At 40.1% G+C, this 12,861-nt stretch overlaps 1 protein-coding gene across 4 annotated transcripts in view; it reads right to left on the bottom strand.

Annotated features, from left to right (window-relative positions):
* LOC115215226 overlaps window positions 1-12,861 on the bottom strand; it is a 105,208-nt gene that overhangs the window by 28,010 nt on the left and 64,337 nt on the right. For all 4 annotated transcript variants that reach the window (XM_029784449.2, XM_036505220.1, XM_029784448.2 and 1 more), the window contains 2 exons: window positions 6,446-6,680; window positions 729-830 (listed from right to left, as the gene is read on the bottom strand). In XM_029784449.2, the coding sequence (XP_029640309.1) occupies window positions 729-830; window positions 6,446-6,680 (337 nt within the window). The remainder of the gene's footprint in view (window positions 1-728; window positions 831-6,445; window positions 6,681-12,861) is intronic.

A 12,861-nucleotide genomic window follows, 5' to 3' on the forward strand; every position in this document is an offset into this window, starting at 1 on the left:
GTCCCTAAACTCTGCATTAATCATCACATGCAGTTCTTCCTTGCAAAGATCATTATTCAGGTCACACCACTCTTACTCTCTCTTCAAAACTTAATAAAAATTCTAGTAAATTTTCCTGGAAAATATATATGCACAGAATACAGACTATCTTCTATCAGTAGTTGTTTGGTAGAGACAACGTGGCTACACTGATAAGGTACTGAACTACCTAATCATGGGTCATGAGTTCAAATCCACTGCTAGAATGTCACTTCTTGACAGAATACTGCATAATAATGTATTATTTTCCTGCTGGTCTATCCCAGATAATATTCATGTAAGTTCTGGTATCTTCAGTGAGCCAACTGAATTGGCAATACCAGAACTTATATGAATATTATCTGGAACAGACCGGCAGGAAAATTTATGCCATAAAACCAACCAGCACTTAGCACTGATCCTTAAAAACTTCTCATGACTTAGTAGTCTTCTTATCATTTTTTTTTTCAGCATATATACTTTACATATTTGAAATATGTGATGAAAAATTACAAGAATTTTCCTTCAGTCTTATCTAGCAAAACTTACTCCTGTTGTACAGAAACATGTATGAATAGCTTCTGAGACATTGAGCGACCTCCAAATCTATACAGCAGTGATTCCATTGAAATTTGTTTTAGAGTAATTGCAAAATGTTAACAAACGTTTACAAAATTTAGAAAAAAAAACTCAAAGAATAAAAGTCATACCTTTGAGTGTAAAGGAACTCCCACAGAAACATACGAACGGCTTGGAGTTATTATGCATGTGCATATGACCCTGAAGGTTATGGAGTCGACCAAACTCTTTAGCTGAAATAGATATACAAAAGAAAGTAAGAACATGAAGGATTAAGATAGAACTATCAAAGACATAAACAGCTAAGTCAACTAAAATTGTTACAATTGCATTTCCCTCTATCCCTGTCTCTGTATATATACCACTCACCTCTCATGCTCTGATGAACTTAATTATCCACCCATACCACATCTGTTACATTCACCACCCAGTAATCCCAGAGTACACCCTAATATCTTCTTCATTACCATCTTCTCTCTTTTGCCAACTGACGTAGCCATTTATCTCCCCTGCAGCAAGACCCTGTTTTTTGTCCCCCTATTTATACTTTATCATTACCTGGCATAAAGCCACTTCCCTCAATACTACACACACACACACACACAACTTCAATTGAAGGAGCTGTTCTTGCAAGTTACTTGGTGACCTTACTAGTGCCAGTACCATCTCAAAAGCACCCAGTACACTCAGTAAAGTGATTGGCATTAGGAAGGGCATCCAACCACAGAAACTATGCCAAAACAGACATTAGAGCTTGATCCAGTCCCTGGCTCACTAGCTCCTGTCAAACCATCAAACTCATGCTAACATGGAAAACAAACATTAAATCATTATCATTATTATTACTATTACTATTATTATTATTACTATTATTATTATTATTATTATTATTATTATTATTATTATAGTAGACGTCACACAGTATATAATATCATGAGGTTGTTGATTAAAGATAACTGTGTCTATCAGGAGTTTGTAATGTCTGTCAAGTCACAACAAGGACCTCAGTCAGACAGTATTTAAAGCAATATGCATGCAGTTCCAAGTAATGCAGACTTTTGCAATACACCCAGATTGAAGGGTATTTCTGAAGTTTTCAGATGTTTTTTGCAGATTGGGTGGTATTGAGCCCAATGCTGCGATGACAATAGGAATAACCTTTATGTTTGACTCTCGTAGCTGCCACATCTTAGCGATCTCATTTCTCAGATCTCCATATTTATCAACCTTTTCTCTTTCTTTCATGGTGGTATGTTGATCTCCTGGCACTGCCATATCAATTATTAGGCACTCGTTTGTCCCTCCTAAAGGTTACTATATCCAACCTTCAGTGCTCTAATACATCATCATCACCACCACCACCATCACCATCATTATCACCATTATTATTATAGACAGTATACAATATTGTGAGGTTGTTGATTGAAGATACTGTGCATACCAGGGGTTTGTACTGTTTGTCAAGTTACAACAAGGACCTCAGACAGACAGTACTTTATGCAATATGCATGAAGTTCCAAGTAATGCTGACTTTTGCAACACATCTAGATTGTGGGGTATCTCTAAGGTTTTCAGATGTTTCTTTCAGATTGGGTGATATTGAACCCATATTATTACTACTACTACTACTACTACTACTACTACTACTACTACTACTACTACTACTACTACTATTGCTCTAAAGGTAATGAGCTGGTAGAATTGTTAGCATGTCAGACAAAATGCATAATGGTATTTCATCCATCTTTACATTCTCAGTTCAAACTCTGCCAAGGTTGATTTTGCCTTTCATCCTTTCGAGGTCAACAAAAAAAGTACCAAATGCATACTAAGGTCAATGTAATCTCTCCTGCAAAATTCCAGGCCTTGTGCCTATAGTAGAAAGGATTATTATTATCACCATCATCATCATCATCATTGTGATAACAAGCATGAAGATGTGCACCATCAGTGAATGAGGGGTGCTTGTTCTTTATCAACTTGGAGAGAAATTGATATGTAATTCTGAGAGGTCATATAGTTTAAGTTAATACAATGTAAACCCATTGAGTCATGTTCAAATTACATTGTAAGTGCTACATACTATTGCTGCTCTAAAGAACATATTAGCTACTTCGGTATAATATGCCTACTCTTTTACTCTTTACTTGTTTCAGTCATTTGATTGTGGCCATGCTGGAGCACTGCCTTTAGTCGAGCAAATCGATCCCAGGATTTATTCTTTCGCCGAACCGCTAAGTTACGGGAACGTAAAAACACCAGCATCGGTTGTCAAGCGATGTTTAGGGGCACAAACACACACATGTATATATATATATATATATATATATATATATATATACATATACACGACGGGTTTCTTTTAGTTTCTGTCTACCAAATCCACTCACAAGGCTTTGGTCGGCCCGAGTCTATAGTAGAAGACACTTGCCCAAGGTGCCACGCAGTGAGACTGAACCTGGAACCATGTGGTTGGTAAGCAAGCTACTTACCACATAGCCACTCCTACGCCTAGTACACATTTCTTCAATTTTTTTATCACAGTGCAGTACCAAATTCATTCGAGTAGTGTCCCAGCTAAACAAGGTCATTTATCTCTGGAAGCCTTACTCATCTTCATTGGAGAATTGTTGTTTTGCTATTGGCCTAATAACAATTTCACTAGAGCTTGGTATATGCTTGACCTTGTCGTCAGTGCTTTTCATTGTTGTCATAATTAAGATATGTATGTGACAGTCTGTCTCATGAATTCCGTTATTTTGGGACCCTCTGTTGGTATGTCAATTGAACTGTTGTCTCGCTATGACATTCAAAACCCTTACCACCGATTGTATTTATGACCACATCAACCTATATACAAGTATATTACAGTCTTAATGGCTGTGATGACATCACTGGCAGGGATTTTCTGGTAATACTGCATGAGTTTAAATAATCTTTGGGTTAATATGATACAGCATTTTCATCGACATAACAATCCCCCACCAGTTATTGAAACAAGCATTACTGATAAATAAATGTGACACCTATATCTTTATTCTTTTGTTTGCTGTGTGTGGGGGGGGGTAATTTCTTGTGTGTGTGTCACTACTACTGGTGTTAATCATACCTTTTCATACGTGTGTGTGTGTGTGTGTGTGTCTGTCTGTCTGGTCATCATCGTCATCATCATCTAATATCCATATTCCGAGCTGGCATGGGTTGGATGGTTTGACAGGATCTGCTGGGTCCAAGGTCTGCATCAGACTCTACAATCTGCTTTGGCATGATTTCTACAACTGGATGCCTTTCCTAATGTCAACCATTTTACTGGGTGCCTTTTTTGTGCCACTAGCACCAGTAAGCTCACCATGCAGCCCGCAAATCCACAAGATCCAAGGAGAAAGAGGGCATCTCTTTCGGCTAGGAGATGTGAGTTAAGTTATGAGTGAAGAGGGTGGGGCAAAGCAGGTTCCTGTTAAAGAGGAGCTCACATGGTTACTCCCATTTAGGAGAGAGAGTGAAAATAAATCAGTAAAAGCTGCAAGTAGATAAATAGTAGCATCCTGGTGGTACCTCAGAGTACAAGGTGAGTAGAAGTGGAGACAGAGAAACCGTGAGTATGCAAGAGTTGGGGGTCTGCAAGAGTGTATGACAGTAATAGGGGAAAGAGACAGAGAAAATGGGAGAAGGAGAAATTGGTAACATATAGATTGGGTAGGGTTGAAGGGTGGCTGGAGAAAATGGATATGGGTGGAGGGATGGCCAATGGTGCATGAGATATGGAAAGTGAAGGGATGGAAGAAGAGAGTAATGATAACACAGTTGACAGGGAAGAGCACAAGAGAGAGGGGTAGGCTGCAGGAGAGGAGGGAGGGGAGAGAGAGAAAGGACAGAGAAAGAGAAAGAAAAAGAGAGAGAGAAAGGAGAGTGCAAAAAGGAGAGAGAAAGAGAGAGAGGATAAGAGGAATAGGGTAAGAGACGAGATAATTTGGTGGTCCAGTAGAATGTGGGGAGGGAAGGACCAATGTAAAGTGTGGATGTAGGGAACAATATTAATGGATGAAGAATGGCGAACAAGTGAAATGGTTCAGGGTAGCAAGAAAGAAAAGGGATAACAGGGGCAGAAGAGACTTGCAATGGGAAAGATATAAGGGGAGGGTGATGCAAGGGGGCGATTGAATGAGTGAGGTGCTAATTGCATATTCATATATATAATATATACATTCACACAGTGCTACCAGAAGTCAGTTTTGCTATGGTAGACAGGTCTTCTCAAGAACCATGAATCACCCCCACCCCACACACATACATACATACATACATACATACCATCATCATCATCATCATCATTTAACATCTAATTTTCCATACTGGGTTGGATGGCTTGACATGGAGTTGGCTAGCGGGGAGCTATCAAGACTCCAATTGTCTATTGTGATCTGGTTTCCATGGCTAGATGCTCTTCCTAGCACCAATCACTTAACAGAGTGTGCTGGGTGCTTTTTACGTACCACCAGCACAGGTGTGTTTACACAGTACTGGCACAGATGCGTTAACGCAGCCCTGGCACAGGTGCGTTAACGCAGCCCTGGCACAGGTGCGTTAACGCAGCCCTGGCACAGGTGCTTTTTAAGTAGCACTGGCACTTTCTCCCTTTTTTAATGGTATATTTGTTTTAAATTATTCAAAATAATGACAATACAACATTCTGTAATTTTGTCATTTGAAAAAAAAAATATTGATATAAAACTGATTTCAAATTTTGGCACAATGGCAGCAATTTCAGGAGAGGGGAGGAGTCAATTACACTGACTCCAGTGCTCAACTGGTACTTATTTTATTGACTCTGAAAGAATGAAAGACAGAGTCAACCTCAGTAGAATTCGAATTCAGAACATAAAGACATGCAATGCCACTAAGCATTTTTCCCAGCATGACATGAATATTGATGTAATATTGATTCTATCATGAGAGCAAGATAAAATGATGGAAGTGCAATAAGTACAGTTAGTTTTTGTTCAATTCCTTTATCACAATGCTGTATGGCCTTTGTGTGAGTAAAAGGTAGAGTCATACAAAGTCTTTTACACCTGAAGCACTTTTTCACTTACATAACCAACCTCTCCACATCAAACTCCTGGCCTTGTTCATTACAAATGATCACATGATAATTGTAATTGGCCACATGACATACATAGCTAATAAATAATAAAAATTTGTATCACTACAACAACACAAATGTTTGCTCTGTACTCAAACAATAAATACCATTCACAGTTGAATGTTGAATGCCTGACATGAGAAAAGATATTTAACTTTGGAAATAAATATGACAACACATCAGGCAAACACCACATTTATCAAAATTACTCCACCCAAAGTTACCTTAAGAAAACAATTGCAAAATGAAAAAGAAACACTCACACATCCTATAAATCTTTACATTCAGATCTTAATTTAATTCTCCAACATCAAACTCAGCAAGTTTCTTCTACGTATTAATCTAAATCATTGGTTCTCAGTCATTTTTTGTCTGTGGACCCCTTTGATTTCCATTTTACTCAGACTGACCCCCACAGCCATATGAAGTTTTAAAAAAGTCCCATTATATTTTTAGAATTAAATATCACTAGAAGTTGTATTTAAAAAATTGTCAAAATATTTTGTGTATTGTAGAAATATAGTAATTTATTACAGATAAATTTTAACAACTAAATCTTATATGGACCCTCAAGGGTTATATGGACCCTTGCTGAGAACCTCTGATCTAACTGCTCTAGTTATGTTACATACATTTGCTACAGTGAGAAAGAGACTGTTTCTAGTTTGTAGTATACTAAACAACATAAAACATAAAAATACTTACAGCAGAGATTGCAACGGTAAGGTTTTGAATCAGCATGGACAACCATGTGGGCTTTGAGGGTTTGTGGTTGTGTGAACGTTTTGGAACATGTAAAACAGCGGAAAGCTCTCTCGGCATTATGGATAAGTAAATGCCGTTGCATATTGGCCTTCTGATTAAATGCTCGGCGACAAATTGGACATATAAATGGTTGTAGGCCAGTATGAGTGAATTGATGAGCTTTTAAATGGTGCTCCTACAAGAAATAGGTTTATCAAAATTAATATCAATATTTAAATATAAATGCCATGTACATAAAATTCATTTACAACAAAATAGAATACCATATTTATTCATGCATACATTACACCCCTAATTTAATGTTAAATCTTAGAACAAATTTTTTCCTTCATAGTTTTAGATTTGCCATGTGTATAAGTCTTGACCCCAGGTTTTTCAGTTAAAATCAAGAAATAGTGTGACTTATACATGAGTAAATATGGTAATATTTAACCTTAAATAACAATTCTAATGAAAATTCAAATGACAGTGAGAAAATTGGCAAAAACTGCTGAAAGAAATTAGAATGCAGAAAAAAATATCAAACATGGAATTTAAGATTTATATATAATTTCAAAAGAATTATTCTTAAAAAATAAATACTAAAATTGTTGGCTATTTTACATAAATAACCTCATAAAGAAATGTAAGTGAAGCAATAATTTTCATCTTGAAATAAATATGTTAGGTTTGAGTGGAATAGAGCAAGCCAGAGACAGTAGTCAGTTAAAAGACAGCTCAATAGGGTGACCAGTATCTGATGGCAGTTAACAAGTTTAGATAAGCAGATTTCATTATATATATATATATATATATATGTGTGTCCTGTCAGAAATATTTGAGTGTCCTATAAAGCTAAGATAAATATTTTCAAATCATTTGTATGGTGGCCATTTTGAATTAGTCTGACTTATTTCAGCACAAACAGGTGTTACTGCTTATATAAACACTATATAGAGACAGGGGAACTATAGTTGTTTGACATATTATTATTGCTCAAGTTTATTAACGTTGGACCATTAAATAATATCTTCCTCATTCATATCTGCTTCTGAAACAATGAGTCGGAAGTTTTGTTATTCTTTCAGTGATGCTACCAAAATATGGCTAATTGCTTTCATTTTCCTTATTCTCAAAATCTAATCTGTTATAAATGTATAGGATTCCTACAAGAGTATCATTAACCAGCTAGAGGGAATGTCCTCTTGGGGTTAAAAAATCACAGTAAAATCCATTCGTAAGGCAGACAAACCACAAATCCCTTCAGGTAGATGGCCCTGCTCAATCTGTAGAAAAGGCATAGGTAGAAACTCCATAAGATGTACCCAGTGTAAGCTATGGACACATAAGAGTTACAGCAATATCAAAGGAAGGCTAACTGGGAAGATAGTTTTTGTATGTGGCAAATGCTCAGGTGCCAAAAACACTGAAAATGTGCAGAGAACAGCTTCTGTCACATTCCAAGAAGAAAATCTACAAGTAGTTGATAGCTTCCGTCACCTAGGAGACCAAGTCAGTAGCGGGAGTGGATGCTCTGAAAGTGTAGCTGCTAGAATAAGAATAGCCTGGGCAAAGTTCAGAGAGCTCCTACCTCTGCTGGTGACAAAAGGCCTCTCACTCAGAGTAAAAGGTAGACTGTATGACGCATGTGTATTAACAGCCATGCTACATGGGCATCAGATGTATTGTGCAAGAGAGATGACTGTGCTGGTATGGTCATGTGTTGCAAATGAATGAGGACAGCTGTGTGAAAAAGTGCCACACCCTAGCAGTTGAGGGAATCTGTGGAAGAGGTAGACCCTGGAAAACCTGGGATGAGGTGGCGAACATTGGGCCTTACCGAGGCAATGACTAGTGACCGAGACCTTTGGAGATATGCTGTGCTTGAGAAAACCTGACAAGCAACGTGAGACCATAGCCCTTGGCCTATGCCAGTGAGTGTAACCAGCCCACTTATGAATACCCCTCATTCATTGGACAATAAACTTTGTTTGCGAAGACCTATTGAGGCAAATGAAATCAAAATCGCTAACGTGGCTGATGACAGTACCGCCTGATTGGCACTCGTGCCAGTGGAACATTTAAATCACATCCAAATGTGGGATGTAACCAGCCCACTTATGAGTACCCCTCATTCATTGAACAATAAACTTTGCTTGCAAAGACCTATTGAGGCAAGTAAAATCAAATCAAACTCGCTGACATGGCCGATGACAGTACCACCTGATTGGCACTCATGCCAGTGAAATGTTAAAAGCACATCCGAACATGATCGTTGCCATGGCCACAGATTGGCTCTCATGCCAGTGGCACATAAAAAGCATCATTCGAGCATGATCGTTACCAGTGTCGCCTTACCAGCACAATTGTCGGTGGCGTGTGAAAAGCAAAATTCAAGCACGGTCGTTGCCAGTGCCGCCAGACTGGCTCCCATGCAGGTAGCACATAAAAAACACCTTTTGAGCATGGTCGCTGCCAGAACTGCCTGGCTGGCCCTCGTGCCAGTGGCATGTAAAAGCACCCACTACACTCTTGGAGTGGTTGACATTAGGAAGGGCATCCAACTGTAGAAACTTTGGCAGATCAGATTGAGCCTGGTGCAGCCTTCTGGCTCACCAGTCCTCAGTCAAACTGTCCAACCCATGCCAGCATGGAAAGCGGATGTTAAACGACGACGATGATGATGATACAAACTGGAGTGAACTACTGTCATCTCTAGCAGATAAGGAGGTGAATGACCCTGCTTAATCTTACCCATAGTGAAGGAGTAATGTGTAGCCGGTGAACATCATGGCCACATCGTAAAATTTTAAATGTAAAATTTTAATTATATCTAATACAAATCATCATATTTTTAAAATCTCATTAAGCGAACTCATGAACACTATTCGTTTGTAAAGTCCTGAATTGTCCCCTCTATGTATTGATATTGTTTTATCGTTATAAAAAATAAATCTCGAGCAGACAAGGTGTCCAGCACTGGGGATAGGCAAAAATAGCTCGAAACCAGGCTGGTCTGTTGGACCTGTCAAGTCACTAGAAGGTGGTAGGGGTTCGCTCCCCTGCTTGTAATATATTGGATGCAGGTAGTATCATTAACCAGCTAGAGGAAATGTCTTCTTAGGGTTAAAAAATTACAGTAACATCCATTTGTACATAACAGACATGTTGAAATGGCAACAAACATTACTTATCAATATGCTCCTAGAAAAATAAAGATTTCTAATGTTGACATAAGGCCACATATGAGAGAGGATGTGGTTAATTTAATAAACGTTAATATTTCATCATCATCATCATCATCAACTCCTGAATATCATTGTCCTAGGGCTCATAGGGTTGGTTACTCATTTTTCATGGCATGTTAGCAACCAAGTACCCAACATTTCCACCTGAACAGGGCACCGATCCATTGCAGGTTTACTCATTTACAGCTAAATGGACTTGAGCAACAGGAAATGAAGTGTTTTACTCAAGAACGCAATGCCCTGTCCAGTTCAGGAATTGAAACCACGATCTTGCAATCATGAATGCGGCATCCTAACCACTAGGCAATGTACTTTCACTCGCCATTAATTTACTAATCCAGGAAGAATGAAGAACAAAGTCAACTTAGGCAAGGTTGAAACTCAAAACGGAGAAGGAAAACTATTAAAGTGGTGAAAACTCTATTACAAGAAATACATTAACAGCAAGTTTTACAGATCATCGTAAGTAAAAATTTGCCAAAATATGTGCTGCTGTTCTTTGCAATTTTTAGAGTGAGATGACTGAGTTCTTTCATGCCATATTTCAAATAGACTGTCTACAGCAAAAGCTGCATAGTTTAACACCACCAAACCTTCAAATCGTTCCCCATCTATGTTTTCTTTTGCAATCTATCAAAGGTGCCAACTGCACCAATATCTGTTTCTTTATTACCCACAAGGGGCTAACATAGAGGGGACAAACAAGGACAGACAAACAGATTAAGTCGATTACATCGACCCCAGTGCGTAACTGGTACTTAATTTATCGACCCCAAAAGGATGAAAGGCAAAGTCGACCTCGGCGGGATTTGAACTCAGAACGTAACGGCAGACGAAATACGGCTACGCATTTCGCCCGGCGTGCTAACGTTTCTGCCAGCTCGCCACTGCACCAATATCACTAATCAAGCAGTGCCTGAAAATTAATAGATACTGACTCCCCTACCTTGACTAATCTATTAAACAGGTTAATTTTTAGATAATAATTAATTATTTACATTTAGATGATGTAGTAAAATAACTGTAGCAATTTAAGATGTGTCCTTGCTAGGCAAGTGTTTTGCTCTGAGAACTTGTGTTGAAAAGGATTAAAACATTTACAGCTTCAGAACATGTTAGCTATTGAAAAACACATAAAAACTGTTAACTTCACTTTAACATTTATTATTTGGAGTTATAATTTTTGTCGTACCAACTGCACTCTGGTCACTAATATACTAGAACTGTGTGAGAGAGAGGGAGACATGAAGAGAGTAAGAGAGACAAGGAGGGAGTGAGAGAGACAAGGAGGCAGTAAGAGAGACAAAGAGAGAGTGAGAGAGACAAGAAGGGAGTGAGAGAGACAAGAAGGGAGAGAGACATGGAGGGAGTGAGATAGACATGGAGGGAGTGAGATAGACATGGAGGGAGTGAGAGCGACAAGGAGGGAGTGAGAGCGACAAGGAGGGAGTGAGAAGGACAAGGAGGGAGTGAGAGAGACAAGGAGGGAGTGAGAATGACAAGAAGGGAGTGAGAGTGACATGGAGGGAGTGAGAGGGACAAGGAGGGAGTGAGAGGGACAAGAAGTGAGATAGACATGGAGGGTGTGAGATAGACATGGAGGGAGTGAGATAGACATGGAGGGAGTGAGATAGACAAAGAGGGAGTGATAAGGACAAGGAGGGAGTGAGGAAGACAAGGAGGGAGTGAGAGTGACAAGAAGGGAGTGAGAAGGACAACGAGGGAGTGAGAGCGACAAGAAGGGAGTGAGAGGGACAAGAAGGGAGTGAAAGTGACAAGGGAGTGAGAGGGACAAGAAGGGAGCGAGAGAGACAAGAAGGGAGTGAGAGGGACAACAAGGGAGTGAGAGGGACCACAAAGGAGTGAGAGGGACAACAAGGGAGTGAGAGGGACAACAAGGGAGTGAGTGGGACAACAAGGGAGTGAGAGAGACAACAAGGGAGTGAGAGCGACAAGAAGGGAGTGAGAGCGACAAGAAGGGAGTGAGAGCGACAAGAAGGGAGTGAGAGGGACAAGAAGGAAGTGAGAGCGACAACAAGGGAGTGAGAGTGACAAGAAGGGAGTGAGAGGGACAAGAAGGGAGTGAGAGGGACAACAAGAGAGTGAGAGGGACAAGAAGGGAGTGAGAGGGACAAGAAGGGAGTGAGAGCGACAACAAGGGAGTGAGAGGGACAACAAGGGAGTGAGAGGGACAACAAGGGAGTGAGATGGACAAGAAGGGAGTGAGAGGGACAACAAGGGAGTGAGAGGGACAACAAGGGATTGAGAGGGACAACAAGGGAGTGAGAGGGACAAGAAGGAAGTGAGAAGGAAAAGAAGGGAGTGAGAGAGACAAGAATGGAGTGAGAGAGACAAGAAGGGAGTGAGAGAGACGAGAATGGAGTGAGAGAGACAAGAAGGGAGTGAGAGAGAGTGAGAGGGACAACAAGAGAGTGAGAGGGACAAGAAGGGAGTGAGAGAGACAAGAAGGGAGTGAGAGGGACAACAAGGGAGTGAGAGGGGACAAGAGAGTGAGAGGGACAAGGGAGTGAGAGGGACAACAAGGGAGTGAGAGGGACAACAAGGCAGTGAGAGTTACAACAAGGGAGTGAGAGTGACAAGAAGGGAGTGAGAGGGACAATAAGGGAGTGAGAGGGACAAGAAGGGAGTGAGAGCGACAAGAAGGGAGTGAGAGGGACAACAAGGGAGTGAGAGGGACAACAAGGGAGTGAGAGGGACAACAAGGGAGTGAGAGCGACAGGAAGGGAGTGAGAGGGACAAGAAGGGAGCAAGAGAGACAAGAAGGGAGTGAGAGGGACAACAAGGGAGTGAGAGGGACAACAATGGAGTGAGAGTGACAAGAGGGGAGTGAGAGTTACAAGGAGGGAGTGAGAGAGACAAGGTGAGAGTGAGAGAATGCATTGCAGAGGGGCCATGTCACTGATCAGGGTGCCGTTAGTGCAGCGAAAATTTTGACACCAAATAATATATGTTTAAGTAAAGTTAGGAGTCTTTCAGTGTTTTTGAATGGTTGTGCTGGTGCCTTGTAACAAGCACCAGTGCTGGTGATAGTACCACATAAAAAGCACGCAGTACACTCTGTTGGGTGGTTAGCATCAGAAAGGACATCTAGCTGTAGAAACCATGTCA

The sequence above is a fragment of the Octopus sinensis genome, linkage group LG8, assembly GCF_006345805.1.
Source record: "Octopus sinensis linkage group LG8, ASM634580v1, whole genome shotgun sequence".
Classification (NCBI taxonomy): Eukaryota; Metazoa; Mollusca; class Cephalopoda; order Octopoda; family Octopodidae; genus Octopus; species Octopus sinensis.